At 38.5% G+C, this 27,812-nt stretch overlaps 1 protein-coding gene across 9 annotated transcripts in view; it reads left to right on the forward strand.

Moving 5' to 3' along the window:
- The window catches only part of SLC12A7 (solute carrier family 12 member 7), a 74,643-nt gene extending 54,625 nt beyond the window's left edge, over positions 1–20,018 (forward strand). For 3 of the 9 annotated variants that reach the window (XM_025147245.3, NM_001006371.5, XM_046924049.1), the window contains exons 17-26: positions 277–445; positions 3,033–3,228; positions 3,969–4,138; positions 4,286–4,417; positions 6,973–7,080; positions 10,201–10,317; positions 12,062–12,243; positions 13,545–13,559; positions 18,532–18,665; positions 19,100–20,018. In XM_025147245.3, the coding sequence (XP_025003013.2) occupies positions 277–445; positions 3,033–3,228; positions 3,969–4,138; positions 4,286–4,417; positions 6,973–7,080; positions 10,201–10,317; positions 12,062–12,243; positions 13,545–13,559; positions 18,532–18,665; positions 19,100–19,191 (1,315 nt within the window). In that variant the 3' untranslated portion in view covers positions 19,192–20,018. The remainder of the gene's footprint in view (positions 1–276; positions 446–3,032; positions 3,229–3,968; positions 4,139–4,285; positions 4,418–6,972; positions 7,081–10,200; positions 10,318–12,061; positions 12,244–13,544; positions 13,560–18,531; positions 18,666–19,099) is intronic. The other 6 variants (XM_025147246.3, XM_040683258.2, XM_025147247.3 and 3 more) reach the window with 3 other exon arrangements.
- The last annotated feature ends 7,794 nt before the right edge of the window (positions 20,019–27,812 follow it).

Raw genomic sequence — 27,812 nt, forward strand, 5'->3', positions numbered from 1 at the left:
GGTGTGAGAATAAGAGAAAACAATATAATGGAAAGAGGTGGTAGAATCAAGATCTGACTGGACTGAGACCTAAACAATCTGGTATACAATTCAGTATTTAACTGCTTCAAGCTGCAGGTTGCACTAGAAAACCTCAAAAGGGTGATAATTCTGCTTCAGTAATTTTCTTGGTGAAACCATTCTCTTAATGTAGATTTTTTTTGCTTGTTAATTCTATTTTTTCAGTTCTTCACTACTTCTGTGTATGTATGTGTCACATGTAACTTTTTTTGGCAGACCTCAACTTTTGGTCTTGTTAAATTTGGATTGCGAACAGTTGGTGAAGCATCCAAGATTGCTTTCTTTCACTTCTCAGCTGAAAGCTGGTAAAGGGCTGACTATTGTGGGATCTGTGCTTCAAGGAACCTATTTGGATAAATGTGTAGAAACTCAGAAAGCTGAAGAGGTATGTAAAAGTCAGCATACAAACTTTCTGTAAATTCTGTTAGTATTTAAATATTGAATCTGGTATCTTAAATTAAGGTACAGTTAAAAAAAAAAAAGCCTTTTATAAAAATGTTTTGATTGATCTATTTGCGTATTTAAATTAAAAACAGTTTGCTGTACAAAATACCTTACAAAATTTCCTAATGAGTCAATACTGATGCTTCTTAATTTTTTTCAGTGTTGAGGGCCAGATGGGCTTACACTTGAATTACATTCTTGTGAAATCTGAGTTATATATTTCTAAAAAAACACTTTATAAGAAAACTGATTTATCCATTTAAGAAATGCAGACATTGGCATAATTTCAACTATGTGGAAAAAAACTGAAAATATCTGAACTCCAAAATGTTAAATCTGTCACTAGAATGAAAGCTGGAAATTCTGAAGATCTATTCATACAACTATGATTTTCAGTGCCAAACAAGTGTATATTCCTGTTCCATTTTAATCAACTTATTTACTTCTTTGTATACCCCAGTAGTTCCAGTGTTGATGCTTTGGTAATGATATGGATATACAGTTGCTTATCTATGCACAGCTCTCCTACTCCTAACTTTACAGAGCACAGTGAAACATTTTTAGAAAATACCATGTAGGCTTTGGCCATTATATCTTTCAAAATGGTTAATGAATTCAGTGTTGCTGAAATGAGGATCAGCTGAAATGTTTGTTTGGATTGAAGAATTTTTCAATTCTACAGAAAGATGCCTGTGAATTATTCAGACTTGATATCTCAAAAATAGATCTGAGAGCTGGAACTGGAAATGAATTTAAGGGAAACCTAATCCCCATGCTCCTCTAAGAAGTTAGACCTGCTGGTGTCAAAGTCAACTGTTGCTTTTGAGATAGAAATGAAGACATTTCAAAGGACTGAGTGTCTGAAGGGGTTATTGATTTCTGAAAAATTTCAGCTAGAAAATAGTGTTTCTAGAAGACTTGTGGAAAGTCAATGTTTTCTTGCTTTTACAAGAGAAATGAGAAAATCCAAACATTTAAACTGATATGCCCCTACAGATACTCTTTGGACATGCAGATTTGTTAGCTTTGCTATCAAATTCTTTGAAGACTTTTTTCTATACAGAACAAAATTTCTCATGTGGAACACTAAGCTAGCACCAGGCATGTGGTAATCAAATGTCTCCCTACTGGTGTTTTATAGTGCTTCTCTTGCAATTGTACTTTTTGAGTGGGGGAGTCTTTATGTGGTCAGACATAGGACCTAGGAGCAGATAATTTCTCACTTTTTAAACAACAGTTTTTTTGTCTGGCCTTCTGGCCTCCAGTTGTCATGGGGAAGGAGAGATGGAGATATGCTTCAGGAACAGCAGACAGAGAATCTGGTGAGAATTTTTATACAGTGAGACAGTTAGGAGTTTGCAGCTATGAACTGAGGAATATGAAGGGATCAGGAATTGGGAGGATTAAGCTCTCCTTTGTTGAGAAGAAAACAGAAACAAGATGCTAAGTTAGGGATAACCTGTTTGAGGAGAGGCCGTGGTCAGCAGGAACTGCGTGCTGACCATGAAAGCGGTCTGGCCAAATGCAGAGCAGAATTGATAGTTCTCTAGTCCTCAGCATTTTTAGTTTCTGACAAAACCTTGAAGCCAACGAGCAAACCTAGTGATTCTATCTGTTTTACAAGCGGCTTCAGCTTAAAGAATATAGGAATGTTTTTGTGCTATTGCATCTGCTGATTGTTATTTTTCGAGTCCAAAAACATCTATTCCTTTGAACTTCAGAATGGTTTTCCTAAAAAACAAACAACAAACCTTAGTATTTTGATGCTTGCCAAAATTCCAAGTTTTGGTGCTTCAGTGTTTTCTTTGGAAACTATGCTGAACTCCCATGCAAGTCATTAATGATGGGATTTTCAAAGTCATGCTATTGGAGAGCATGGGTAATGCCAAAACTGTTTCCTGCTTGACCTTGATACTGTTTTGAATGTTGTTTATGTGTCTATGTCAGTGTTTAAATGAAGGAGAGCCATACTGAAATCAAGGGTTATGGGATTTAAATATAGTCAGTATTTGTCATTATTCAGCCAGTGATTCTGATAGTCTGCACATCTCTTTTTACCATGTGTTGGGAGTGGGTAAATACAGAATCGGCCTCTTAGTATCAGAGCTCTCAAGGACTTCTGAAGTTCTTGGCATCTAATTTCCCAAACCATTCCAATGCCAAAAGAAAGGATCTGCAATTCCATTAAAATGGTATTTTATCAATAAAGTTTTGGCTTCACTAGAAGCAGTATTTATTAGCTTTATAAATAAATAAATAAAGCTTTGTTAATGTGTTTTTACTCATATCTTCTTTGAAAGTAAAGGACTGAATAACTAAACAAATGGAAAACCTCTGGTGTCTTATTTAGTGTTATTTGAGGCTTTAATTGTAGGATCATGTTCACTGCTAGGGAATTAGAGTGGCGTCTTGTTGTTGGTTGTACGTTAACATCTAATGTTTTGCTTATGTTTACTGTTATTCTTTATGGTATTTATTATCAGTGTTGAAGACTGTATTTCCTCACATGTAATCTTCCTTTTCCACAGAATGTTAAAGCTTTAATGGCAGTTGAAAAGACTAAAGGATTTTGCCAGATTGTGGTATCTCCTAGTTTCAGAGATGGAATATCACATTTAATTCAGTCAGCTGGCCTAGGAGGAATGAAACACAATACAGTTTTGATGGCATGGCCACAGTCATGGAAGCAGACAGAAAATCACTTCTCTTGGAAAAATTTTGTTGGTATTTGTTTTTTATTTTCTCTTTCGTGATTGTAAGACAACTATCTGACTAATGTATTTGCTGTGTGGGGAAAAAAATGTGAAGCTGAATATCCAGTTGACATTCAGTGCTTCCTGAATTCTGACTTAATGTGGAGTGGGTTTTCTCAGTCCTCAGTCTCTTTAACCATTGATTTCTGTTTTCCTCTTAAGGAGTTTAGTCACTAAACCCAGGATGTCCTCTTTCAACAGAGGCAGAATCTGGGTAGATGTAAGCTTTTGAATTTAAAACAAAAATAAACATTGTGAATAAAAACTCTCTCTAAATTGGAGAAGTGTGGATTTGATGGATGGACTGTTCAGTTCATCTGTTTCAACTGCAAACATACACTGAAGGGAGCATATAAACAGGAGGGGGAACAGCTGTTTACAAGGGTGGATAGTGATAGGACAGATAGTGATAGGACAAGGGGGAATGGCTTTAAACTGAGACGGGAGGTTTAGGTTAGATATTAAGAGGAAGCTTTTCACACACAGGGTGGTGACACATTGGAACTGGTTGTCCAGAGTGGTTGTGGATGCCCCATCCCTGGAGGCATTCAAGGCCAGTCTGGATGTGGCTCTTGGCAGCCTGGTCTAGTGGTTGGCAACCTTGCACATAGCAGGGGGGTTGAAACTAGATGATCATTGTGGCCCTTTTCAACCCAGGCCATTCTATGAAAACTAGAAGTTCTTCATCAAATGTCTTATTTTCCTCTGCAGACACTGTACGAGAAACAACAGCAGCTCAGCAAGCTTTATTGGTGGCTAAAAACATTGACTTGTTTCCAACAAATCAAGAACGTTTTACTGAAGGAAACATAGATGTCTGGTGGATTGTTCATGATGGTGGAATGTTGATGTTGCTGCCTTTTCTTCTTCGACAACACAAGGCAAGTACAATAAAAAACAGCTTGGATTCCATTTGCTTGTAATCAGTATTCATAAAGCTCTCTAATGAAATATGCCGTGGAAGCATTATGCTTGGAGACTGCAATCACTGTAATATGAACAGTTAAAAATAAACTATTTTTGGCTAGGTTTGGAGAAAATGTAAAATGCGTATCTTCACGGTTGCTCAAATGGATGATAACAGCATCCAAATGAAGAAAGATCTTCAGATGTTCTTGTACCATCTCCGCCTGAATGCTGAAGTAGAAGTTGTTGAAATGGTATGTTACTACTTTTTTTTTTTTTAAGCTGAAATTAGGACTAAACTTGGAAAACAAACATGTTAGCCTAAATACAATGCTGCAAAGATTTCAGTCCCACCAAGAGTAAGGAGTTGTTTCTTAATACAGTGCTATCATAGAATAGCCTGAGTTTAAAGGAAGCACAATGATCATCTAGTTTCAACCCCCCTGCTACATGCAGGGTTGTCAACCACTAGACCAGGCTGCCCAGAGCCACATCCAGCCTGGCCTTTCCCCCTTGTCCTGTCACTATCCACCCTTGTAAACAGCTGTTCCCCCTCCTGTTTATATGCTTCCTTCAGTGTATGTTTGAAGTTAAGCTGAAATTTTAGGGAAAAATCCTGCCTGGATGTAAAAAAGTTTGAGATAACACAAAGACATTTAGTTGTCTAGTTTGAGAATTTCAGGAGTGTCATCTTTTGATCAAACAATTAGCTCATGGGCTTTCCCATTTCCCATACCCTTTCACTTGTACATCTCTTGAGATAAGTCAGTCGAGTGACTCGGTTGATATTCTGCTCTTGACTGCCATTGCAGTGCTGGGTTTGGTTTTTGGTGTGTTGTATAACTGTGGAGCAGAGCATCTTACAGACACATGACTCCTCTCAGGCAGGTGTAGTTAGTCTAACATTTTTGGCATGCACTCTCCTTGCCTTGCCAGCTCAGTTAGGATGGTCTGGCAGCAAGACCATGCCATAATGCCAGAGTACATGGTAGTGAGTTTAATGGTGTGTCAAGTAGAAGTAACTTTGATATGCATTAATACTTACTTTAGAAAGATTAGTCCATAGATACAGTTCTTTCAGGAAGGTAAAAGCCTGAATTCATAGTGATGACACTGAAATAAAAGGCTGAATGTACTTAGTCCCTAATAATAATCCCTGACTAGTAATTTGCTGTCATGACTAACATACATTTCTCCAGCTGATACACAAATATATCTCTAGAATAAAGAATCTTCTGGCCTCTGTGGCGTTGGCTGTCTCTTTGTCACCGAAAAAGACAACATAGCTATGGATTCAGAGTTCAAATTCTGACAAATTGAATTTCATAACTTTGTTCCTTCTTTTTTAAACACTGGTTATAACCTGATAAAAAGAAAGGGATAAAACTGTAACCTGCACACTCATCTGGCAAATAAGGAAAAGCATCATTTCATTTCCAGTGCTAAGACTAAACATCTCTTCTATACCCTCCTCTGAAGTGGAATGAAGGGGTTGTGGGAGTGGGTTGCTCCTGCCAGGATTTGGTGTCCTTAGGAGCTTTTTGAGCCAGTTTACCTCTCAAAAGTGTTTATCATGCCATAAAACAACTTTAGACTGTTTTAAGAATCACTTAAATTAACAGAAATAACTGCATCATGCACAGGTAAAAGAAGTTTGAAAGATTAAGTGCCATTAAAAGGCTCTGCCTTGGTTACATTTTAAGCAGATTACCATAGGAAATACAGTGTACTCCTTTCTTATGTTGTCTATATTTAAGCATGAATATCTTCCAAATGATGAGACACTTTAAATGTCACTGACATCAATTATAGCCTTAGGTTGTATTTTAGATTTGTGCTCATCTGAGAATCATAGAATGGCTCGGGTTGAAAGGGACCTTTAAGATCATCTAGCTCCAACCCCCTTGCTGTAGGCTGGGACATCCATTAACCAGGTTGCACAAAGCCGCATCCAGTCTGGCCTTGAACACAGACCTCCAAGGTAGGGGCATCCACAGCATCTCTGGGCAACATATTCCAGTGTCTCATCACCATCACAGTAAAGATTTTCTTCTTAATATCTAGTCTAAATCTACCCTCATCCAGTTTAAAGCCATTTCCCCTTGTCCTGTCACTACATACTCTTATAAAAAAATCCCTCTCCAGCTCTCCTATAGACTCTCTTCAGGTACTGTAATGGATGCTGTAAGGTCCTCCCTGAGCCTTCTCTTCTCTAGGCTAAAGAGCCTAGCCTGTCCTTATAGGGAAGGTGCTTCAGCCCTCATCTTCATGGCCCTCTGGACCCACTCCAACAGCTTGACATCCTTATTGTGTTGTGGGCCCCAGAACTGGACTCCAGGTGGAACATATGTTGAAGTTGCTCCATTAATGCTTCTTTGTTAACAGTTCTCACCAGAGATAGGACAGCATGTTATGTTGTAGCTCTAGACTGTTTTCAAAGACACCGGTATGCAAACATGCTCTGGAGTCAGCAGTGCAGATGGTTTAAACAAACACCTTCTACCCTTACTTGTTTCTGTAGACATATTGGAACAGAACAATGGAAAGTCTGTCACATATATCTCAAATTTAGCTGATATTACATTGTATACTAGTTCATGGTAGAAGATTGTCTTAATTCCTAAAGCTTAATCTTCAGGTAACAGAAATGATCTATGAAATGTAGTCTTGGGATTACTCTAATGCCATTAGTGACTCTAGGGTACAATGAATGCAAGAATAAGCAGGGTACACGTGTCTAAATGTTTTTGATTGCTTTTTTTTTTTTGAGTAATACTTCTGATATTTCTATTGTCAATCATTTTTGCAGTTTGAAAATGATATTTCTGCATTCACATATGAGAAGACACTAATGATGGAACAGCGATCCCAGATGCTAAAACAGATGCAGCTATCAAAAAATGAAAGGGAAAGAGAGGTAGGAGCTTCTAACTTGGCAAGATCTTCTATGAAAAAAATCTAGAAATTGTTTTGTTGTTGTTTTTAATCAAAGATTTTTAATCTGTTTATAACTAGTCAAAAGCTTTTATAACGGCTTTCTATGTTACTTTCTCTACAGCAGGTTTCGCTTATAAGAATAAAAGATTCTTTAACATAACTCCCTGTGCATTTGGATAAAAGTTTCTAGAGTTTTCCAGCTCTTTTTTGTTCAGCTTAGTGCAGGTATTTGAGTAGCAATGTGTAACATATCTAGAGCACTTCCAAGATTAAAATAAATAATGCCTATTGAGATATGATTATTTAACTGGACCAATTAGCTTTTTTGTTTAGCTTACTTCCCGGAGCCAAAATTAGGCTGAGTGGCTGTAGGGGAACAGTTAGGTCATGGCTTGAACTGGTGATTGAGCACCTGGTGAAAGGTTATGTCTGGCCTGGGGAACACAGGCAAATTGTTTGTACCTGTGCTCCTTGTGCGACCAGAAGGCGTGGACCCAGGGTGGAGCCACACTGTGCTCATATGATGGCCAGCCACTGAAGGGAGAGCATCTGTTGGGTGTAGGCAGCTTTCTGAGAAAGAATGCTACGTAGCCAGGGAGCCCCTTTAACAGTTGAATGAGTTAGATGCTTTTTCTGTATATGTCTATTGACCTGTCTGCAAATATTTTACCTGGTATTGCCAAGAACCTGTCAGAAGCAATTTTGTATCTTTGTGAGCAGAACACTAACCTATAATCCTATGTTTGCTCTTCTCCTGCTCTTGCTAGTTCATAGTGATGTTTTGCATTCTGTAGTAACAAACTTCACACAGTTGTGCTTTTCTGAGTATTTGTAACTTTTGAAAACATGATCCTTTTTCTCTTTTGAAGAATGTTTCTCTCTATCCATTCATCTAAAAAGTATTGTAACTCATTTTACAGCTAAGGTTTTTTTTTTTGGGAGGGGGGGGGGGGTGGGGGGGGGGGGTGTCTTAAAAACAATTCTTAATGTCTGTGCGCTTCCTTTATCCTTACTTATTCTTTTCCTATCTGTAGGATTTCCTAAAGATGCCTTGTATTAATATAGCATTACATTGCTGTACATCCTCCTTTCTTTCTCAGTTGTCTTTTAGTCTGAGTCTATTTAATGTCTTTTTAGTGAAAAAGACCTCTTCTGTATTTCTTTAGTCAACATTTTTTTTAATCTTTCTCATTCCTTGCTTTGAACTGTTGACCAAACAATTTTCCAGTGGAGCTGAGTGATTAATCAATCTACAGCAGACTTTACATTTTAATTTCTTTATGAAAACTGTACAAGCATCCTAAGGATATTGTAAGGCTTTATGATCTACAGCTTATAAATTTGTAGTGCAGACAAAAGACTCCCTTGGCTCTGTGAGTTAGTTGGAGTCTGCACTACTCCAGAGCGGTGGTTGCCTGAAAACTTTCAGTCCTTTTTCTCCCCTCTACTCTATTCTCTAGTCTTTTTATTACTCATTTCTGTCTGAATGTAACCATCACCATTATAGTTTCAGTTTCTTCCTTTGTATCTTGGGAATTTCAACAACCCGTATTATTTGCCCTCTTGTGTATTCTTTATTCAGGATTGATAATAAAAAATAATTTTATCTGTTGTTTCTGATTAGGATATTTTATTTTGCCTTGCTCAAATTTTATGATAATCTTGAAAATAGTTTTCCCTTTAGTACCAGCACTTCTGGTTAGCATTGCAGTAATGTTCCAGCTTTTGGAGTAGTGCATATAGTTCTGCTGTTTCCTGTTGTATAATCAACAAATACACAGAGTGGTGTGGTTAGATCAGTATCCGCAGTTAATATAGCTAGAAAGATTATTATCAGAAATAAATGAAAATGCTCACCTGTGTCATAGGCTTGCAGAAAAAACTCCAAGAGGAGAAATCTCCAGAAAAGGATCCTTCCCCAGTAGCAGTCAGCCCTTAAAAGGGGTCTAGGAGAGGTGGAGCCAGGCTCCACCCCTTCCGGTCACACAGGTGAATTGCCTTCATCTGTGTTCCCATGGCTGACTCAGTGCTTGCCTTGGGTGATCAGAGGTTCAGGCTGTGATTCAACAGTTCCCATACGCCTGTTAACAAGAAGATTAGTATTTTATTTATCCTTGTTTAAACCTACATAAAGAGAACTTGTTGTACAGTGTTCTTTTGCTATTTCTCACGTAGGCCCGTTCCTATATCTGAGTAATGATTCTTGCCTCTCCCTTTTTCTCTCACTTGTTTTTAAAGGAGCTTTGTTTGATCTTGATCCTGTGATGTCTGGGTTTTCTTGTGGAATTGGAATACAGGGGACTTCTTCCTTTTGTTTACTCTTTTCTGTTCTTATTAGTTTTGAGAAAGCTTGCTTCTATCTAAGTGTAAACACAACAAATGCCTACAGAGCTTAAGATCTGCAGACTTAGGTGCATATGCCAGACATTTATTCAGTTTGATAATAATTCTGAAAGTATGAAAGAAATTGTAGAAGCAGATTTACTTCACTGCTACTTTGCTTGATCACAGTTGGCTTCCTTTTGTGACGAGCCCTAACTGTTGGGCCAGGTAGCAATTATGTTGAAGCTGTGAAAAGGAAGTCATCCATAACAGTGCTGCTTTGTATTGGATTGTTCCTCATAATTGGTGTTCTGTAGATTGTTGCTGCTAGGTAAGATTGAGATAAATATGGGTAAATTGTAGTTAGTGAACTGCTGGGAAATAAATCAATATTTAGAGCTGAAAAGCAGTTTTTTCATTTGTTTAAGTTTTGTCCATATTTTGATTGTGAGTGAATGAAACCTGTTCGTCTGAATCATTGCACGTAAGAAAAGATTAGACCCTCATGCATGTATGTTTGAGGTACTCATACAGACAAAAGTATTTAATTTCATGATTTACAAAATCTCTGTGAAGAGACTTTGAAACTGTTAGCAGTTAGTTATGAAAAAAAACCCACAATAAATATACATGTATATAACAAATATCATGCTTCTGAAAACAAACCATGTTCATAACAACCTAAGATCTGTTTAAATAAAGGCCATTTTTATTTTGAATGATACAGTCATTAATTTCTTAGGCTCTTTTTTTGTCATCGGTAACCTTTTTGTCCCAGATTCAGAGCATCACTGATGAATCTCGAGGCTCTGTCAGAAGAAAAAGCTGCTCTAGTCCACAATCCATTGGCCAAGATGTACAGGCACTGCTGAATAATGATTATGACAAGGAGGAGGTAGCTAGAAATAGTACTCTGTAGGTTTTTCCACTGCAACGCTTGAAGTGCCACTGTTGCAAACTGAACTAGAAATGAACGAGTTTCTTTCATTGCCATTAAAGCAGTCCTTCATAAACTTTTAGTACTCTCTTAACTGTACCTTTTTTCTCTAGATGATGTTTGTGACGATAATTACATCTTTATTTGTCACAGTTAGTTTCCATAAAAGACATATTTGAGAGTACCTGTTTTTCTTAAAAACATAAATATTTTTCTTCTCTTAAAAATGTTAATAGTGGGTGTTAGATTAATATTTCATGCTTTCAGAGCATTGTTTTTCCTTTATGGTTGCTGTACTGAACTGCTGAAGTTTCTAAGCCTGTATAGATGTACTATGGTTTTCATAAGTAGAAAAGACTTCTTTGCATATTGACATGCAACTATTACTCCATTCGTGTCATAACTACTTTTCTACATAGAGAGTTTGAAATAAAATGGACTGCTGTAATTAATGCTTTTAGTGTGCACTTGAAGTGTTGCTTATCTCTGAAGACTTAGTGCCTAGTTTGTAGAAGTGGTATATTCCTTTGTTTCCCTTCTTGAAGTGTGAGAAGAATGTTTTATTCTATGTAATTAATTTGGCTTCAAAGTAGCACTAACAAAAGTGTGCCCTTTTTACATATGCAGTTTTATGAACGTGTACTATAGGTCCAGATTTTTTTCTTGGGCTTGTCTTTAGTTTCTTTTAAAGCACAGTTGAATTCACCTTACAGTTGTTAGTTTGAGTACATTGGTTACTGCTCTGCAGCATGAATCTCCATGTATTTGTTAACTTTTTCTATTATAAGAATTGCTACTCTATTCACAGTAACTTCTGATTGGTAGACTTGACTCATTATTTTGTCTTCTGGGAGATATGAAGATCGTCAAACAGATAGGTGTTTATATGTGAACCACAGAACTGAACTCTAGGATTTGGGAATCCTCGAGGTTAGACTGGGAACTGGAGAAATAATTTAGGAAAAACTTAGGAGCTCTTAGACTGTTAAAAAGAGCTGAAATTACAATCCATGAACCACTGGGGGAATCAGTATTTAGAGATGGAAAGCAGTTCTCTTATTTGCTTAAATTTTATTCATGTCATTGTGACTGAATGAAATCAATTCTCCTGAGTTATCATGTGTATGGAGAGACCAAAGTGAATACTTGAAGTTCTTGAATAGAATAGGGGACTCAGTTCATGATTTAACAAGTCTCTGTGAAGAGAGTTCAAAACTATTAAAACTTTAAATATAAGCAAAATAAAAACCCCAACTAGCAAAAACACCACAAAACCAATCATTGGTCCCCTAATGCCAATTCATTTCAAATTGTAAGAGTTTAAGGTACTGAACCTGTTCTGTTTTTGATGGAAACTATAGTGTTTATAAGTGTCAGAGCAACTTAGAAATAACTGATAGTGCATTGGTCCTTCAAGCTGTTCACTGGTTGAAGCCCCTGATATTAAAAGACTAACCTCAAACTTTATTCAGTGTGTTACAAAAATCATATCCCAGCCTGGAAGTAATCCTGCATACGTAAATAACTAGACTTCTACAAGCAATTTCCTTTCATGCCAGTGTCAAAACACTGATGTTTGTTTCACATTTGTTCTCAAAATAAGGTAGTCTTTTTTCTTCTTTTGCTACACTGCAGTGAATTGCATTTCAAGGAATTAATAATCTGTAACCTACAATTTTATTTTGTTTCTTTGTGTGGCCAGGCTCAGTTGATCCATGACAGAAACACAGCCTCACGCTCAGCTCCAGCTGTCAAAGCAAGTGTGGCTGCTGCCATGCCAGAAAAAGTGCAAATGACCTGGACTAAAGAGAAGTTTGTAGCTGAAAAACATAAAAACAAAGACACAAATGTGTCAGGTTTTAAAGATATTTTCAACATGAAGCCGTAAGTACACATGTGATGATTGAAGTTTGTATTTTTTTGTGGGGGGTTTTCTTGTTTGTTTTCTGTAGGTGTGTTTTTGTTGCCCTTGTACGGTCTATTTTCAAGAGATTCTGTTTTATTTGAAATTGAGTGAAAATACTGTCTTTCCATGGACTTGGCTTAAGTGCCATCCTCGTCAGATGGGCTGGGTGGAATAACAGTGTTTGTAATGAATAGTTAATAGGCATGTAAAATATTTATAAGAATGTTGTGAATGAAGCTCAAATATGTCAGGCTTTTAAGATTTTTCAGCTTCTTGATTGAGGTGTTTTGTTTTCCTTTCTTCCTCTAAGTACCTAATTATTGTGTAATATTTGCCTTAATTTTTTTTTCTTGAGTGCAGCAAGTACAAAGAAGCAGATAAGATTTTTTCAAAATATTTACCTTATATGATTGTTTTTTTCTTGAAAAAGACATTAGGTCTTCATCCTGTAAATTAAGTATATAGCCACAAATTTTATATTGCTCTGTTTTGAATATGAATATAGACATATAGACATATGAATATATGTCTATCTTCAGTCTTTTCTGGTGAAGATGTTGTATTCCTTAATGTCTTTTTCAAACAGGAGACACTTACTCAATAAGAGCTACTTCCTGTGTCAGGCCTGATATAGTAGGCATACATAACCAATGACAGGACATCAGCTTATTCACTTCCTTCTTTTTTTTGTGATTCAAGTTGCACACATGCATCTTTTCTGAGTCCTGAAAGAAAGGAGTTCTTGGCATGGTCTAGTCAATTTTCTCCACATACTTAAAGTGAAACTGTGAATGGCAAGTGAAATTTAATGCCTAAAGGAAGCATCTTAAATTGAGGATTTATAGGTGGATTTAACTACTTCTAGATGTACTTAAGATTCCAGGTTGCTTTGTGGATTTGTTCTATGCTCTTTGCAAAGAGTTCACCTTTTGTAAATTCCAGACACCTTGCAAAATGAAGCCATCACTTTCTAGATTACCTTTATTTTGTTTTGTTCTGGGCTCCATTATTCTCTCATTCTTAGGAGTTTTTTTTTGTTGTTGCATGTTTAGTTTAGTTTTTTTTTTTTAAATAGTCTCCTGTAAAGATTTCCTCTCATTTCTTTAGAACTGTGCAAAGTGTAGACTTCAGCTGCTCTTTTTTAGAAACTACTACATATCACTGTTAGTATAAATTAGTTTGAACTTGACATGCCTGTACAATTATTAATATTGTTGAATTAAAATGTACTCGATACTATAAAAATAACTTTTTATGCATTTGCTTCCCTTCCATATAGAGAATGGGGAAATCTGTAAGTCTCTAAATTTCCTTTCATTTAAGCAATTTAGGCTTTGTTCCCTGGCTCTTGTGGTGTTGTACTTTGTCTGCATGTCCCTAAGCCATGATTTGCGGTTTGTGTATTGATTTGTACATTGTTTTCTATGCTGTGTTTTAGCATTTATCACTGAAAAACAGTTTGCCTCATGACCTGTTAATGGTTCGGCTTTTTTTTTTTTTTTTTTTTTTCCTTTTTTGTAAATATTATCAGTTTTTCTTTCAAGGTAAGTTACGGAGGAATTACTTTAGTTTCTGTAAGAATGCAAGACTTGAGTGTTCTTCTCCACCAGAGTAATATTTAGTTTGCTAATTAACTACCTCAAAAAACTGAATATATACTTAGTCTGGAAAAATATCCCCTCTTGTAACAAATACCATCTTTATGATCAAGTTACTTGTATCATAAAGAGCTTTAACTTTCCACTGAATGCCAATTCTGGCTCACTTCTACTCTCCATGTGTGGTTATACATTGCGTATGACACAAGCAGACAAAAATTAAAGAATTGAATCATAGTATCAAAGAATCTTTTATATTGGAAAAAAGCTTTGAAGATATCAAGTTCAATTGTCAACCTAACCTACTGAGTCCAATTAGTGCCACTTCCACAAGTCTCTTAAATACTTCTAGGGATGAGGAATCCACCACTTTCCTGGGCAATACATTCTAGTGCTTGATCACGCTCACCATGAAGAAATTTTTCCTTCAATCCAATCTAAATGTCCCATGGAGACAGTTTCTCACATTCTGTCACTATCACCAGAGGAAAGATACTGACACCTTCCTTTCAGATAATTGTAGAGACAGGTGACATCTACCCTCAGCCTCCTTTCCTCTAAACTTCGTGATCTGTTTCCACAGCCAATCCTCAGAAGTCATGTTTTCTAGTCCTTTCACCAGCTATGATGCTCTTTTCTGCACATGCTTGAGTAAACTAATATCTTTCTTGTAGTGAGTATCTTAAACCGAATATTCTAGGTGCAGTTTAATCAGTGCTGCATACAAAGGGGTGACCCCCTTCCTAGTCCTTCTGGTGATGCTATTTCTGATGCAGGCCAGGATGCTATTGGCTTTTTTGGCCACCTGGGCCTACTGCCAAATAATGTTCAGCTAGTGGTTGATGGATACCTCCAGGTCCTTTTCAGTTGGATAACTTTCTAGCTATTCTTTCCCAAATCTGTACTGCTGCATGGGGTTTTTAATGACCGAAGTGCAAGACGTGGCTTTTTAATTTTGTTGAATGTCGTGCAATTGGACTCCACCCACCAATCTGGACTATCCAGATCCTTCTTCAGAGCCTTCCTATCTTCAACCAGTTATGCATTCCCACATAAATTGTATTGTCTGCAAACTTACTAAACGTGCACCCAGGCGCATCCAGATCATTGATAAAAATGTTAGAACAGTATGTCTCCAGTACTGAGCCTTTGTGACCACTGGTGACTGGTTGCCAAGTGGATTGAACTCCATTCACTGTAACTCTTTGAGCGCAGCCAGACAGTTCTTCACCCACTGAACTAGGTATTTTGTTGTATTTGTCTGAGCCATGAGCAACCAGTATTCTCTAGGAGAATACTGTGGTCAGGTGTCAAAACACTTGCTACAGGAGATCAGTTTAGTCAGGTGGTTCTTACCTTTCATAAACCCATGCATCTGATCACACAAGGACTTGTGACTGTGAGTCTTCTAGTTGTTTATAGAATTTGTCTTCTACCTCTTCCACCTAGTTGGGTGATCTCATCATAATACCTACCTTGTTGACAAGCCCACAACCAAAGATGCTCTTCTCTGACAGTTGGAATTCATCAATGCCCAGTAGACCAGGTTTCTTAAAGAGAACTGTGGTCTAAAAAGCCAAATCCCTGGCTGCAACACCAGTCCTGCAAGCATGCACTGATCTGCCAGATTCAAATGGCCCTTTCAAAGCCTTTTCCTTTGACTGGTAGGATCAAAGAGAAGACTGTGTGCTTGAAGAGCACTTTGCAGTTGCTCAGAGGGTTCTGTAGTCCTTCATGACATGACTGGGATGCTCCTGACAGTAATTGATGCCCATGTGGATAGTTGTCTGTGGACTGTACAAAGCTTGGTAATCTCTTGGTAATATTCCTAATGTGAGCCCCTGATATGCAGCAAGCCTCTATTGAGATTAAATCAGGTTGGCAAATGGGTGCTTCTACTTGCCACAAAAGAGAAACCCCTATGACTATCACCCATAATACTTTTTTGGTTGCACTGTTCAGTATACTGGGAAAAGTGGCTCAGTTGGCATTGGAGTCTACTGTGACACAATTGGTCCTTCCTCTGCAGTCTAGAGCAGTGAAGTACTTCTGCAAGGGCATCGCAGGCAGCAGGGAAAGTCTCATCCTCCTTCCTACTGGTCCTTGCCATAATGAACTTACATTTTTCTGTGTTTTGAGTGTTGTTCCTTTCTGTGTATTTTTGAGGGGGGAGTTCTGGTTGTAGGTCTGATGCAAACTCTGCATGGAAACACATAACTCATTCCCAGGTTCCCTGATGAGCAATCTTCTCACTGCCTATTGATGCTCAGCTACCTGCGGCAGGACATTACTGTCTGGGCACACTTCTTGCAAGCAGGTTTGCTCCCTGTGCCTTTATACAAGAGAAGCGTCTGGTTGCTTCCTGCAACCTGAGGTCTGTACTCCCCCTTCAGCCACTGTGTCTGGGTGTGTGAACTGGGTGAATAGCGCTGGTGTAGGTGGTATAGACACTCCAGCTGTAACTGTAGCCTTTATGATTGCAGACCATTCTCTCTTCAGAACAAAGAAGGATGGCCTTCATCTGTGTACATGGTTGCTGCACTTTCGGATATTGCATCCCTTTTTGTACTTGGGTAGAACCAGCTTAAGACTGCTCTGCTTTTTTTTTTTTTTTTTTTTTTTTTTCAGAGCTCAATGTTGGCTTCTTTTTGTGTATTTGCCAGTTTGAGCTGCTTAAGAAAACTAGGAAGCTTACACTGTGTTCCATGTATGACTTCAGTTCAACCAGTGTTTGAAAGCTAAGTGAGCCTTAGTTCACACTGTACACAGTGAGCAATTCAACCATTTATTTCAGCACTGAAATTGTGTCTGCTCCACCACAAATTTACACTCTCTTTATTTCCCCTGCATTTTATCTGTATTATAAGAGAATTTCTACTTCAGGATTTATACATCTCTTCAGTTAAATACTTTTCTCTCTCTCCTCGGAGTTCTTATCAAGCTGCTGTTTTGCGTTTGGAAAGTTGACCTTCAAGTACTGTTTTGTTCCATATGTGGCTTCCTTACAGTTTCTTACTGTTTGGGACTTATGGCTGCATGACAGGAAATACCCCAGGGCAGACTGATAAACTTAGCTTTGGAAATGTTACTGTATTTTTTTTGGAGAACTGGAATTGATGGGGTTGGTCTCTATTAACCACTAAGTTTCCAGTCTTCCACTTTTCATCTTTTTTCCCCTCTATTTGCACCTGCAACAGTAAGGACAAATATACACTTCAAGATGTGCTGTTCCTAATAGTTTACCAAGAAGGGAACAGCTGTTAACAGGAAAATGGGACTTATTATAGAATAGTAATATCAATAATTTCTATTGTTTTCCTGATCTGAAACAGCACTGGGGAGTTTCTGCTACATTTTTGACTACTGTTACTGGAATTCAAAAAACCTTATGGACTTGGTCAGGCAATTCAGAGGATGTCTCATGTCCTGCTGCTACTAACCTGCCAGTCCACTCTCTGACCTAAGACAGTCTGTGAGTACTGCAGAGTGGAGCATGGTTATGCTTTAACTAGTAGTCTTGCAGTAAAAGTGCTAAGGAAATTGCATGGGATATAGTGATGCATCTTATGCCAGCCTGTCAGTTCTTCTGCTCTTGAGATGTACAGTCACCACGTGTTTCCAAAGTTCCCTTTTGAAGCAACTGCTTCAATTGTAAAGGATCTGCTTTAGGACAGTGGTTCTCTTTGATAACTGGGTATTTCTGTTGCACTGGTGCATGTAACTCATTCCTAGTTCTGGCTAGTTTTGTTATGTAAATAACAGCATGACTTCCTCAGGAACTCAACAAGGAAACTGTTTTATTTTTTTCTTCTGAAGAGAAAATAATTCATGGAAGGCAGATGCTAAAATAAAGAAGTCCCCGAAGTTTAAGCAGTTTCCCTGTTTTACACAGATTTACAGCCAAGACTGTTTGTGGACGCAGGATAGGAATCATTCTTTTCCACTGTCCCCTTATTGATAATGACAGGAGAGGGGCTCAATTCCAGTTCATCGTTTAGTGCCGCCTTCTTAAGACATGCTGAGAAACAAAATTTTTTCCCTATATGTTTTTTGTTTCTGAATTTTCTTTGCTAGCCTTGCAGTAATCCTCTTAAGGGAACATGAGGATGATTTGAAGTCTGATACTGTACACAACAACACACTGTAGTCTTTCACAGAATCACAGAATTGCAGGAGTTGAAAGGGACCTCAAGAGATCAAGTCCAACCCCCCCGCTAAAGCAAGTTCCCTACAATAGAGTTCCATTGTATTTCTGTAGCTCTTTTGATGTTTTGAGTTTTTGTAGCTTCTTCAATATTTGAAATTTCTTGCAAAAATCCAGTTACATTTTTATGTAGTTCAGTAAGCAGGATTCTCAGCGTATGACTAAAATTTCAGTTGAAATCTATCTTTGTAAAACACAGCTGGCCATTGGAGGAAGAGTTGTACATTTTGGCAATCCACTTAACATTTAATGTTGATATGCAATCACTTCTATTTTTGAAGATCTTTCAAACCTAGGTATCTCACTTTCTCACGTTTACTTGGAATATGTATGAGTATCGATGTCCATGGAAGTAGATTTTAGATTAAATTTGTAAATTCAGATACATAAGATATGTACATTTAAATTTATTAATTCAGATACGTAAGTATTGTGTCCAGTACCTAAAAATATTTGTGTACTAGGAATCAGTCAAATGTAAGAAGAATGCACACTGCTGTGAAGCTCAATGGAGTGGTGCTTAATAAATCACAACATGCTCAGCTGGTTCTCCTGAATATGCCTGGACCTCCTAAAAACAGAAAAGGAGATGAAAACTGTATCCTTTGCTATATTGCTTGTGTACCTCTTGGAACCTTTGATTCTCCATCTAGTTTAGATTTCACAAAAAAATAAAAATAAATAAAATTGCAAGTGTTGATACTGCTAGCATGATCAACCACAGGGTTTTTGTCAACTGAGTTGATGTAAGAAATTCCTCAATTTTTAACTTTTCCTTTAAATTACTTTTTTTTTTTTTTTTTTTCTTTTCTGTAGGTAAGTAGGGTAGAATAACATGTTTTCCCATGGAAATCCCCTAAATTAGTTCTCACTTCCACCTGAATAAAGAGGTGTGGAAGTGCCCAAGCATAATGGGACAGTAAAGGGGAAGCTCTCCAACGAATGTGCTTTTTAATTGTACATCGGAGTTCTTCAGTCATTGGTAGCTGTTTTGCTTCTGTTCTGTAACCCTTTGACTTAACAATACTTCAGACATGGAGTTTTTGGAAGTTCTAACAGAAGGTCTGGACAGAGTTCTCCTAGTCCGAGGCAGTGGACGTGAAGTGATCACCATTTATTCTTAACCTTGTTTTTTTTTTTTTTTTTTCTTTTTTAATTTTCTTATGAATGAAGGGAACAAAATGTATAAAGTCTATCTGATGTAATTGGAGCAGCTTCACTTAAGAGCTCTAGCACATGGAAAAAATGAAATTTTTTTGGTGTGTTTTTTTTTCCTACTAAAATGTTATATTTAAAGTATATTTTAAAGACCTATGAAAACACTTCTGTAGTGGATTAGTAAATCCTGACTGGATTAGGATATGTATAGTATATTATGACGTGTTAATCTGTGCTGAAACAAATCATAATGCTGTGTTGTTTTTAAACATACAGAAATACGAGGAACTTTTGTTTTCTTAATCTTTGTTCTGCTTCTAAATAAAAGGGAAAAGTTTGCTTCCTCACTTACTAAGATGCTGCTATGTTGCTTCTGATGGGATTAGTCCCTGGTTCAGGAAACTTCATTTAGAAATGTACAAAAATACTCAGTTTTACTTGTTGTTGCATACTGTAAAGTATTTCCCTGAAGTTTATGATTTGCCACATCTGTTTTAAATGACATTCTGTTTAAAGTACTTCAGGCAAGGAATTTAAAGGCTCCAGGTGAGAGTAATAGTAAGTTGCAAATGTTTCTTTCACATGAACTACTAGCAGTTTAAAGAATACTGCACAATTATGACAATCTAAGTCATAGGAACTCCATGATGCAGTATTACCACCTGCTGGAGATAAAATTATAGCAACTGGTAAACAATTGACCAAGGAAGTGTAATCTCATTTTCAAATGTGTGTATATCGATAAGTGTTGCATGCATGTGCTGCTATGAAAATAAAATTTTTCTGAAAAATATCTTGGAAGTTTTATTTGTACTCAGTAAATAGTTTGAGTACCGAATTCCTCTGTAGAAAAAATTGCACCCATTGACATGCATTGCCGCTTGCTGAACATTTACGGAGACCAAACAGTAGACGTGAGCATAACGAGGTGCTGGGTGGTGTGTTTCAGCAGTGGTAACAATGATGAGAAAGATAATCTGTGTTCCAGATAGCTATGAGCTGCTGTCACACCACAAAATGAAAACTGGCTCAATCAGCTCATCTGTGTCAATCAGTCCATTATGACTAGGGAACTGTGTATGGAGCTAAATATCAGCTTCAATGCACTGGAAGCAAAGGTGGCAATGTTGGAATATTGCAAAGTTTGCACCAGTTGGTCCATGAATGGTCACACAGGAACAAAAAAACCACCATATTCAAATAAGTTCCTTAGCAACCTATGTAACACTAACAAACATACTAGATGCAGACCCTGCCACGGGCAGGGTCACCAATCACTAGACCAGGTTGCCCAGAGCCACATCCAGCCTGACCTTGAATGCCTCCAGGGATGGGGTATCCACAACCTCCTTGGGCAACCTGTTCCAGTGCATCACCACCCTCTGAGTGAAACTTCTTTCTACTATCTAACCTAAACCTCCCATCTTAGTTTAAAACCATTCCACCTTGTCTTGTTGCTATCCACCTACATAAACAGTTGTCCCCCCTCCTGCTTATACACTCCCTTCAAGTATTGGAAGGCCACAATGAGGTATCCCCAGAGCCTTCTCTTCTCCAAGCTAAACAAGCCCAGTTCCTTCAACCTTTCCTCATAGGAGAGGTGCTCCAGCCCTCTGATCATCTTAGTGACCCTCCTCTGGACCCATTCCAAGAGCTCCACGTCCTTTCTGTACTGGGGGCCCCAGGCCTGGACGCAGTACTCCAGATGGGGCCTCACAAGAGCCAAGTAGAGGAGGACAATCACCTCCCTCTCCCTGCTGGCTCTTTTGATGCAGCCCAGAACACAGTTGGCCTTCTGGGCTGCAAGCACACACTGCTGGCTCATGTCCAGCTTCTCGTCTACCAGGACCCCCAAGTCCTCCGTGGGGCTGCTCTCAAGGAGATCTTCCCCCACTTGGTATAAATACCTGGGATTGCCCCAGTGCAAGTGCAGCACCCTGCACTTGGCCTTGTTGAACCTCATTAGGTTTTCATGGGCCCACTTCTCCAGCCTGTCCAGGTCCCTCTGTCCAGGTTCCCTTACTTCCAGTGTATTGACTGCACTGCTCAGCTTGGTGTCGTCTGCAAACCTGCTGAGGGTGCACTCGATGCCATCATCTATGTCATTGATGAAGATGTTGAAGAGCACTGGTCCCAAGACTGACCATTGGGGTCAGTATATATATACATAATACATACATTCTGGAAAAAAATGTATAGTGCATCTGTGTACTGAAATTAAGTGTACATTCCTGTATTACAGACAGTGCTTTTGGAAGTATTCTGTACTGTAGCTGTAGAACAAATTTCAATAGCACCCTAACAGAAATCCACACCTAAGCCCTAAGAAAACCCCTAACCCTGAGTCTACCCCTAATCTTAACACTAAATCTAACCCTAAAACAAACCTTAACCATAACTCTAAACCAAACATAAACCTTAAACCTAATCTAAAACCTAATCCAAACTCTTAACACTAAAAGCAAAACATGACCCTAAACAAAATCCTAACACTAATCCTAATTGCAACCATAAATTAATCCCTAACCCTAATTCAAAACCTAATCCAAACATTAACTATTGATTTTAAGACTAAACCTAACACTAGCCTCTAACCATAAACCGATAGTCAACCCTAACCCTCACTGCAACCTACACCAGTCTTTAACCCTAATCCTATTTCAAAACCTAATCCAAACCTTAATGCGAAAACTAAGCCTAACACTTACCAAACCCCAACCCTAAAACTAATCCTAAACCTAACTGAAACCCTAACCCTGACATATATTCTAATATTAATTCTGTCACTGACCCTAATGCTAACCCTGGCCATAGCCCTAAAATTAAATCTAGCCCCAACCCTAAACCTTCACTATATTCTGACTCTAACGCTAACAATTAAGCCTCTTCCTAACCCTGATTGTCCTGGTTTCAGCTAGGAGAGTTATTTTCTTCATATCGTGTGGTCTGATGCTATGTTTTGGCTTTAGGAGAAAAGGAGTAAGGAGTGAGCAAAAAGCTTTGTGGTTTTCAGCTGCTTGGCAGCTTAAACCACTACACTAATTCACACCCTAACACTAACTTTAACCGTTATTCCAACGCAAAAACTAAAGGCTAATCCTAAACCAAACCCTAATCCAAATCCAAAGTAATGCTGGCAAAGGGGGAAGGAATTGATCTGCTGGTTGGAAATCAAGTCTGCTGGGGGAAATCCCTGAATGTAAATTGAGCTCCATGTGGTATGCAGTTGCCCAAATAACAGAACAATGGGGGCTGATGTGAGAGTACAGGGATGCCTCAAAATTGCAAAAGGAATTGTCTGCAATTTTAGAAATGGGGAGGAATATTAGCAGAGTTGAGACTGAACTGGACTGCTTCCCAGTTCTCTGGCAGGTGATGGTGGCTGCCTGACTTCAGCCTGATCTGGACTCTCCCCCCTTGTTTGAGTTGTTGAAGAGCAGTAATGCAGGCCTAATTCTGAAGTGGCAGACTTGTGCTGAGGAAAGCTGGCAATCTCGCACAGTTGTTGCAGGATGGCAAAAAAGACTTGGGAAAAGAAAATAGACTTAGTCCTGAAAAAAAGGAAGGCTATTGCTTGTGGGGTGTTAGGCCAGAAATGAAAATAACACTGAAGGAAAGTGGGGTATATAAACTCCTCCACAGTCAGACCCAAGAAGGAATGGAAACACCTCCCCCCAAAGAATTGTGCCTGCAAGGCATTGGGCCTGCCTGACTGAGAAAAAACTTACCAGCACATGAATGATAATAGCTGATATACATATATATATTCCAATTACTCCTTAAGGACAGATGGTGACTCTTAAAAAAGAAAGTGTATATATATATTTATTTATACGGGAGCAAAAAGTTCAATGTTAACACATCTAGGTTCTAGGAAACAGCAACTCAGGCAGAAAAGAGTTAAGATTATCAATGGAAGCGGTACAAAATGTTGTGTACCAAAGTGCCAAAGCTAATTTCTGACTCCCAGGTGAGAAGTGTACTTCAACCACTTGCACTGCAATTATAAATCGTTATGAGAAATATTTTGGGTTTCACTGTTTTAAGTGGATGACCTTGGCACCCGGTCTTTTGGTTCAAATGTTAATCCCAACCCCCATAGAAATAGGGAGCTGTAATGCGTGCCCTTGCACTCTTTAATGCAGACATTTCCCATGTGCCATAATATCCAATTTCTATTGTGGCACAGGGTGTAATTTCTGAAGTTAGAGCAAATTTGGAAAACAAGAAATTGTCTTGCTCACCCACACTATATATGCAGCACACTTGTATGAACAGTTTCACTCTCTAAAGATGTGAAGGAACTTCCTCTAATGAAAAAAAAAAAAGGAGAGGGGCAGGAAAGAGTGGGTTGTAGAAGCGGTAGCAGTAGTGTGGCTACGTATTGGCTAACTTAGCAGAATTTAAAAGAACAGAACAATGTGCTGAAGAGATAAAGGAAAGCTTTATGATCTACGTGGCAAATGGATTATATGAGACTATTTAAATAATCTGAGAGAGATTTATGTATCCTAACAGGATGGGGAGCAATCACTTAAGCAAGGCAAAAGGACTAAGTGCGCTAAGTCAGCTAGTGAACAAAATACTGTGTGAAGTCCATTGTCTTGGTTCTCAAATCAAACTTCTCCTGATGCCACCTAAAGTGATAACAGTTATGATAATGAGGTGTTGTCCTGGTTTTATGATTTTTGTTATTGGTATTTGAACTGGCCTGTAAACTGTTGACATTTATTGGTGGAGAATGTGGGCAAACTGCCTTGGCTGGGGAAAGACGTACTTTCAGAACAAACTCTTCTGTACTCCAGAGAGCTTCATTAGAAAGCTTATCAGTACTGCGGGACTTGTACTGAAAACAAGGCCTTGAAGTCCAGGAGGACTGCCAATATTATGAGATATTTGAAAACTTTATGAGTGTTGCGCAAATTTTTACTTATTTACTTTTTTGCTTCAGTAAAGAGAAAAGAAAATGTATTTGCTTTCTCTTGCAAAACTGTTCTTCAAGAGATTGCATTCCATCATTTTTCCTCTTCTAATACTCAGAACTTACTGGACCTTTATTAAGTTTGCCACTATGCTCTATGGAGCTATATGTATATATAATTAATTACATACACTGATCGAGGTACCTATTTGGTGTCTGCATACAATGTGAAATTAATTGGGTATTGAAAGGTAAGTCCCAGAGGGAGTTGCTAATTTTACAGAACATGTGATTTTTAAACAGGTTTCTGGTCTCTACCCTGAATCCCTTGTATATCTTTGGAATGCTTATCCAGCGATCATGCTGAGAATCTCTCTGAGGGTACTCCTCATCATTTCACTCAGTATCTGTATTTATAATATTCTGAGGAAGCCTTCCCCAAAGCCAGAGAATACTGAGTGGCAGGGAGTGTGGAGGGACTTGGGAGAGACTTCAGAGAGACAGGCATCACTGGTTTCATGGAACTTTACTCCTGAACACCTGCAAGATCCTGAGAACCTAAGCAGATACTTGAGACAGGGATGTTTCAGCTCAGGCACATCTGAGGAGGGACAAATTTCTTGGGGCCTGTCTTATGCTTATCAGGCCTTATTCAGTACTATCCCAGAGAGTGATAGAGTCTCCGAGCTGAAAGGGAGAGTTTCCAGGAGACAGTCTGAACTGAGAGGGAGAATCTCTGGACCAGAAAGAGAGTCTTGTAGTTGAGAAACAGAGTCTCCAAATGGAAAAAGAGTCTTCAAGCCGAGACGGACTATCTCTGAGTTAAGAAAGAGTCTCCTAGACAAGAAAGATCATCTCCAAATTTGGCAAGAGAGTCTCCAAGCTGAGAAGGAAAGTCTCCAAGCCAAAAGGGAAGATCTCTGAGTTGAGAGAAAGAATCTCCAGTCTTGACAAGACACCCTCCAATCCAAACTAGACAGCCTTCAAAATAAATGAGATAGCCTCCAAAGTGAACTAGACAATCTTGAAACTGAATGAGATAGCCTCTGAGTCAAGTTGGAGAGAAGGAGCATCGAAACTGAGCAACATGATCAATCACAGAAGGCACCAGAATTGATGTCAGTTGCCCCTGGAAGAAAACAGAAATTGAAACTAATATTGCCTCTTTTAGAATGGAAAAAAGAAGAGGAGGAAGAAGAGGAAGGAGATCCAGGGGAGGGGCCCTCAACAAGACCACTGTCACCGACACCAAGGAAGACAAGTTCCTGATTGTTGATATTTTCGGGAACCTGGTTCTCAGAAGAGAAGAACTATATCTCCCAGAAGAGAAGAACTATATCTCCCAGAAGAGATGTGAAGAGATGTAAAATCACACTGATGCAGATGCTCTTTATTCATAACCTGATTCTACTTAAAGATTATGGAGATTATGAAGAGTATGGAAGTCTCAAGTAGGGGATTTGAAATTTCCAACGGGGAAACTTATGTCTCCAAAGCTAACTATTTAATGCTTCAACTTCTTGTAATCTGGCTGAGGTGCAGAAGTCCTGCTTCTCTAGGAAAAATAACCTTCCTGAGAAGGAATGTTTCTCTTCAAACACCTAATTGGCCATAAATTAGAAACGACAAGGACAATCAGACTGAATTTGATGTAGCTTCTTGCTGCTGCCAGGAGGGTGTTGTAAATCATACTTCAGCACGTACTGGAGAATTTTTACAGGGATCCCTCTGCAGGGGGAGAGTAGCTGTTCGATATTCAATAGAGAAACACTGTAATTTTATGCACTGTAATCAGTGGTGGTGAATGTATACTCTGGAAGATCAAGGATAGTGGCTAGTAGATGGTACTCTAAATTATAATACTGTGATTTAACCCAGCAGGTGGCTCAACACCATGCAGTGGTTTGCTCACTCCAGCCCTTCCCAGTGGGATGGGGGAGAGAATTAAAAAAAAAAGAAAAAAAAAAAAAAGGGTAGAACTTGTGGATTGAGATAAAACTATTTACTAAGAAAGAGAAAAGGAAAAGAAAAATAGAATCATAAAATCACCAAGGCTGGAAAAGACTTCCAAGCTCATCCAGTCCAACCATATACCTACCACCTATCAAAATAGTTATGACTACATATATAAATAAATGTATATAACAAGCAATGCACAAGTAATTGCTCAGCACCTACCCATCAATGCCCAGGTAGGCCCCCAAGCAGCGGAAGAGAGCAAGATGAACTCCCACCCCTGCATTAGGTGTAGGAGAAGGACTGAGATAAATGTTATGGTTTAAAGTTTGGTTTAAGGGAACTGTATAATGTTAGGTTTAGGTCTAGGGTTAAGGATTAGGGTCAGGGTTAGGATTTTGCTTTAGGATTTCAATTAGTTTTAGAGCTATGCCATGGTTATGGCCATGGTTTAGCAGAAAGCGTTCGGGTTTAGGTTTAGGTTTATGGTTAGGGGAGTTCATTAGGGTAGCATTATGGTTAGTGTTAGGCTAGGTTTAGAGCTGGAGTTTGGCTTATGGTTATGATTAGCATTGGAACTAAGGTTATATTTATTTGAGTTTAGATGAGTTACATTACTTACATTAGGGTTAGGATTAGGTTTAGCTTAAGGGTTAGTGTTCAATTTCCAGGTGTTGGGGGATTAAAAAAGGTTAGAGATTAGTCTTATGTTTGTGGTTACTTTTACTGCTACTAGGTTTAGGTTTAGAATTAGGGTTTGGGTTAGTACTTGTCTTAGCGTTAAGTTTAGGATTATGTTTAGGTTTTAGGAATAGGGCTCGGGACTAGAATTAGTTTTTGGATTGGGATTAAGTTTAGTGTTAGGGTTAGCATTAAGGTTAGGTTTAGGGTTAGAGTTCAGTTTAGGATTACTGTTAGGGCTAAGGCAGGCATGTCCAACCTGTGACTCAGCACAGATGATAACTGGTCTGGCCGCTGCCCTGTGTCATCTGCCCCATGTTGCTGCTGCAGCTTTGCCCACCAAGCAGCCTGGCCCAGCCCAGCCCCAGGAATGCACCCATTGCTCACCAACAGCCAAACATCAATGCACTATTAATGCTGTCTGAGCTGCAATCAGGGCATGCGGAAGATGCAGCGCCAGCTCAAGTTATAGCAAATAATTACATGCGCTTTAATTCACTGTCTAAACACAGTTCTGTGAAGAGCAAAAAATATGCAGCCATGCTTTCTGTTTTGATAAAGGAATTTGCAAGCAGCTTTCAAGATCGCAAAAAAAAACCCCAACTTTTTTGGTATATCTGCAACTTCATTTTCAGTTGATATAAATACATTACCTGGGAATGGAGTGTACAGAGTTGCAGTCAGACATTCAACTCAAACATCTGACCACATCTCTTCAAACTCTTATAAGCCCTCTCTTACCAGAGAAAATCATCCCTCACTTCACAATCACACCTCATTCATGTCATCACTGTTTGGCAGCACGCACAATTGTGAACAGCTATTTTTAAGGATGAAGTACAGGATGTGTAAAATTTCATCAAAAATCTGACAAACACACTGAAAGGTCAATAAGAATTACAACCACTACCACTGAACCAGCCCAATGCATTAGTTTCACAAAACCAGAGTAAACTATCCCATTAGCTGTATGTTTTTGTTGCTCTCTTTTTTAAAGATTATAAAGATTAGAATCAGTTTTTTATATAC

Source organism: Gallus gallus, chromosome 2 (assembly GCF_016699485.2).
Source record: "Gallus gallus isolate bGalGal1 chromosome 2, bGalGal1.mat.broiler.GRCg7b, whole genome shotgun sequence".
In the NCBI taxonomy this organism is placed as follows: Eukaryota; Metazoa; Chordata; class Aves; order Galliformes; family Phasianidae; genus Gallus; species Gallus gallus.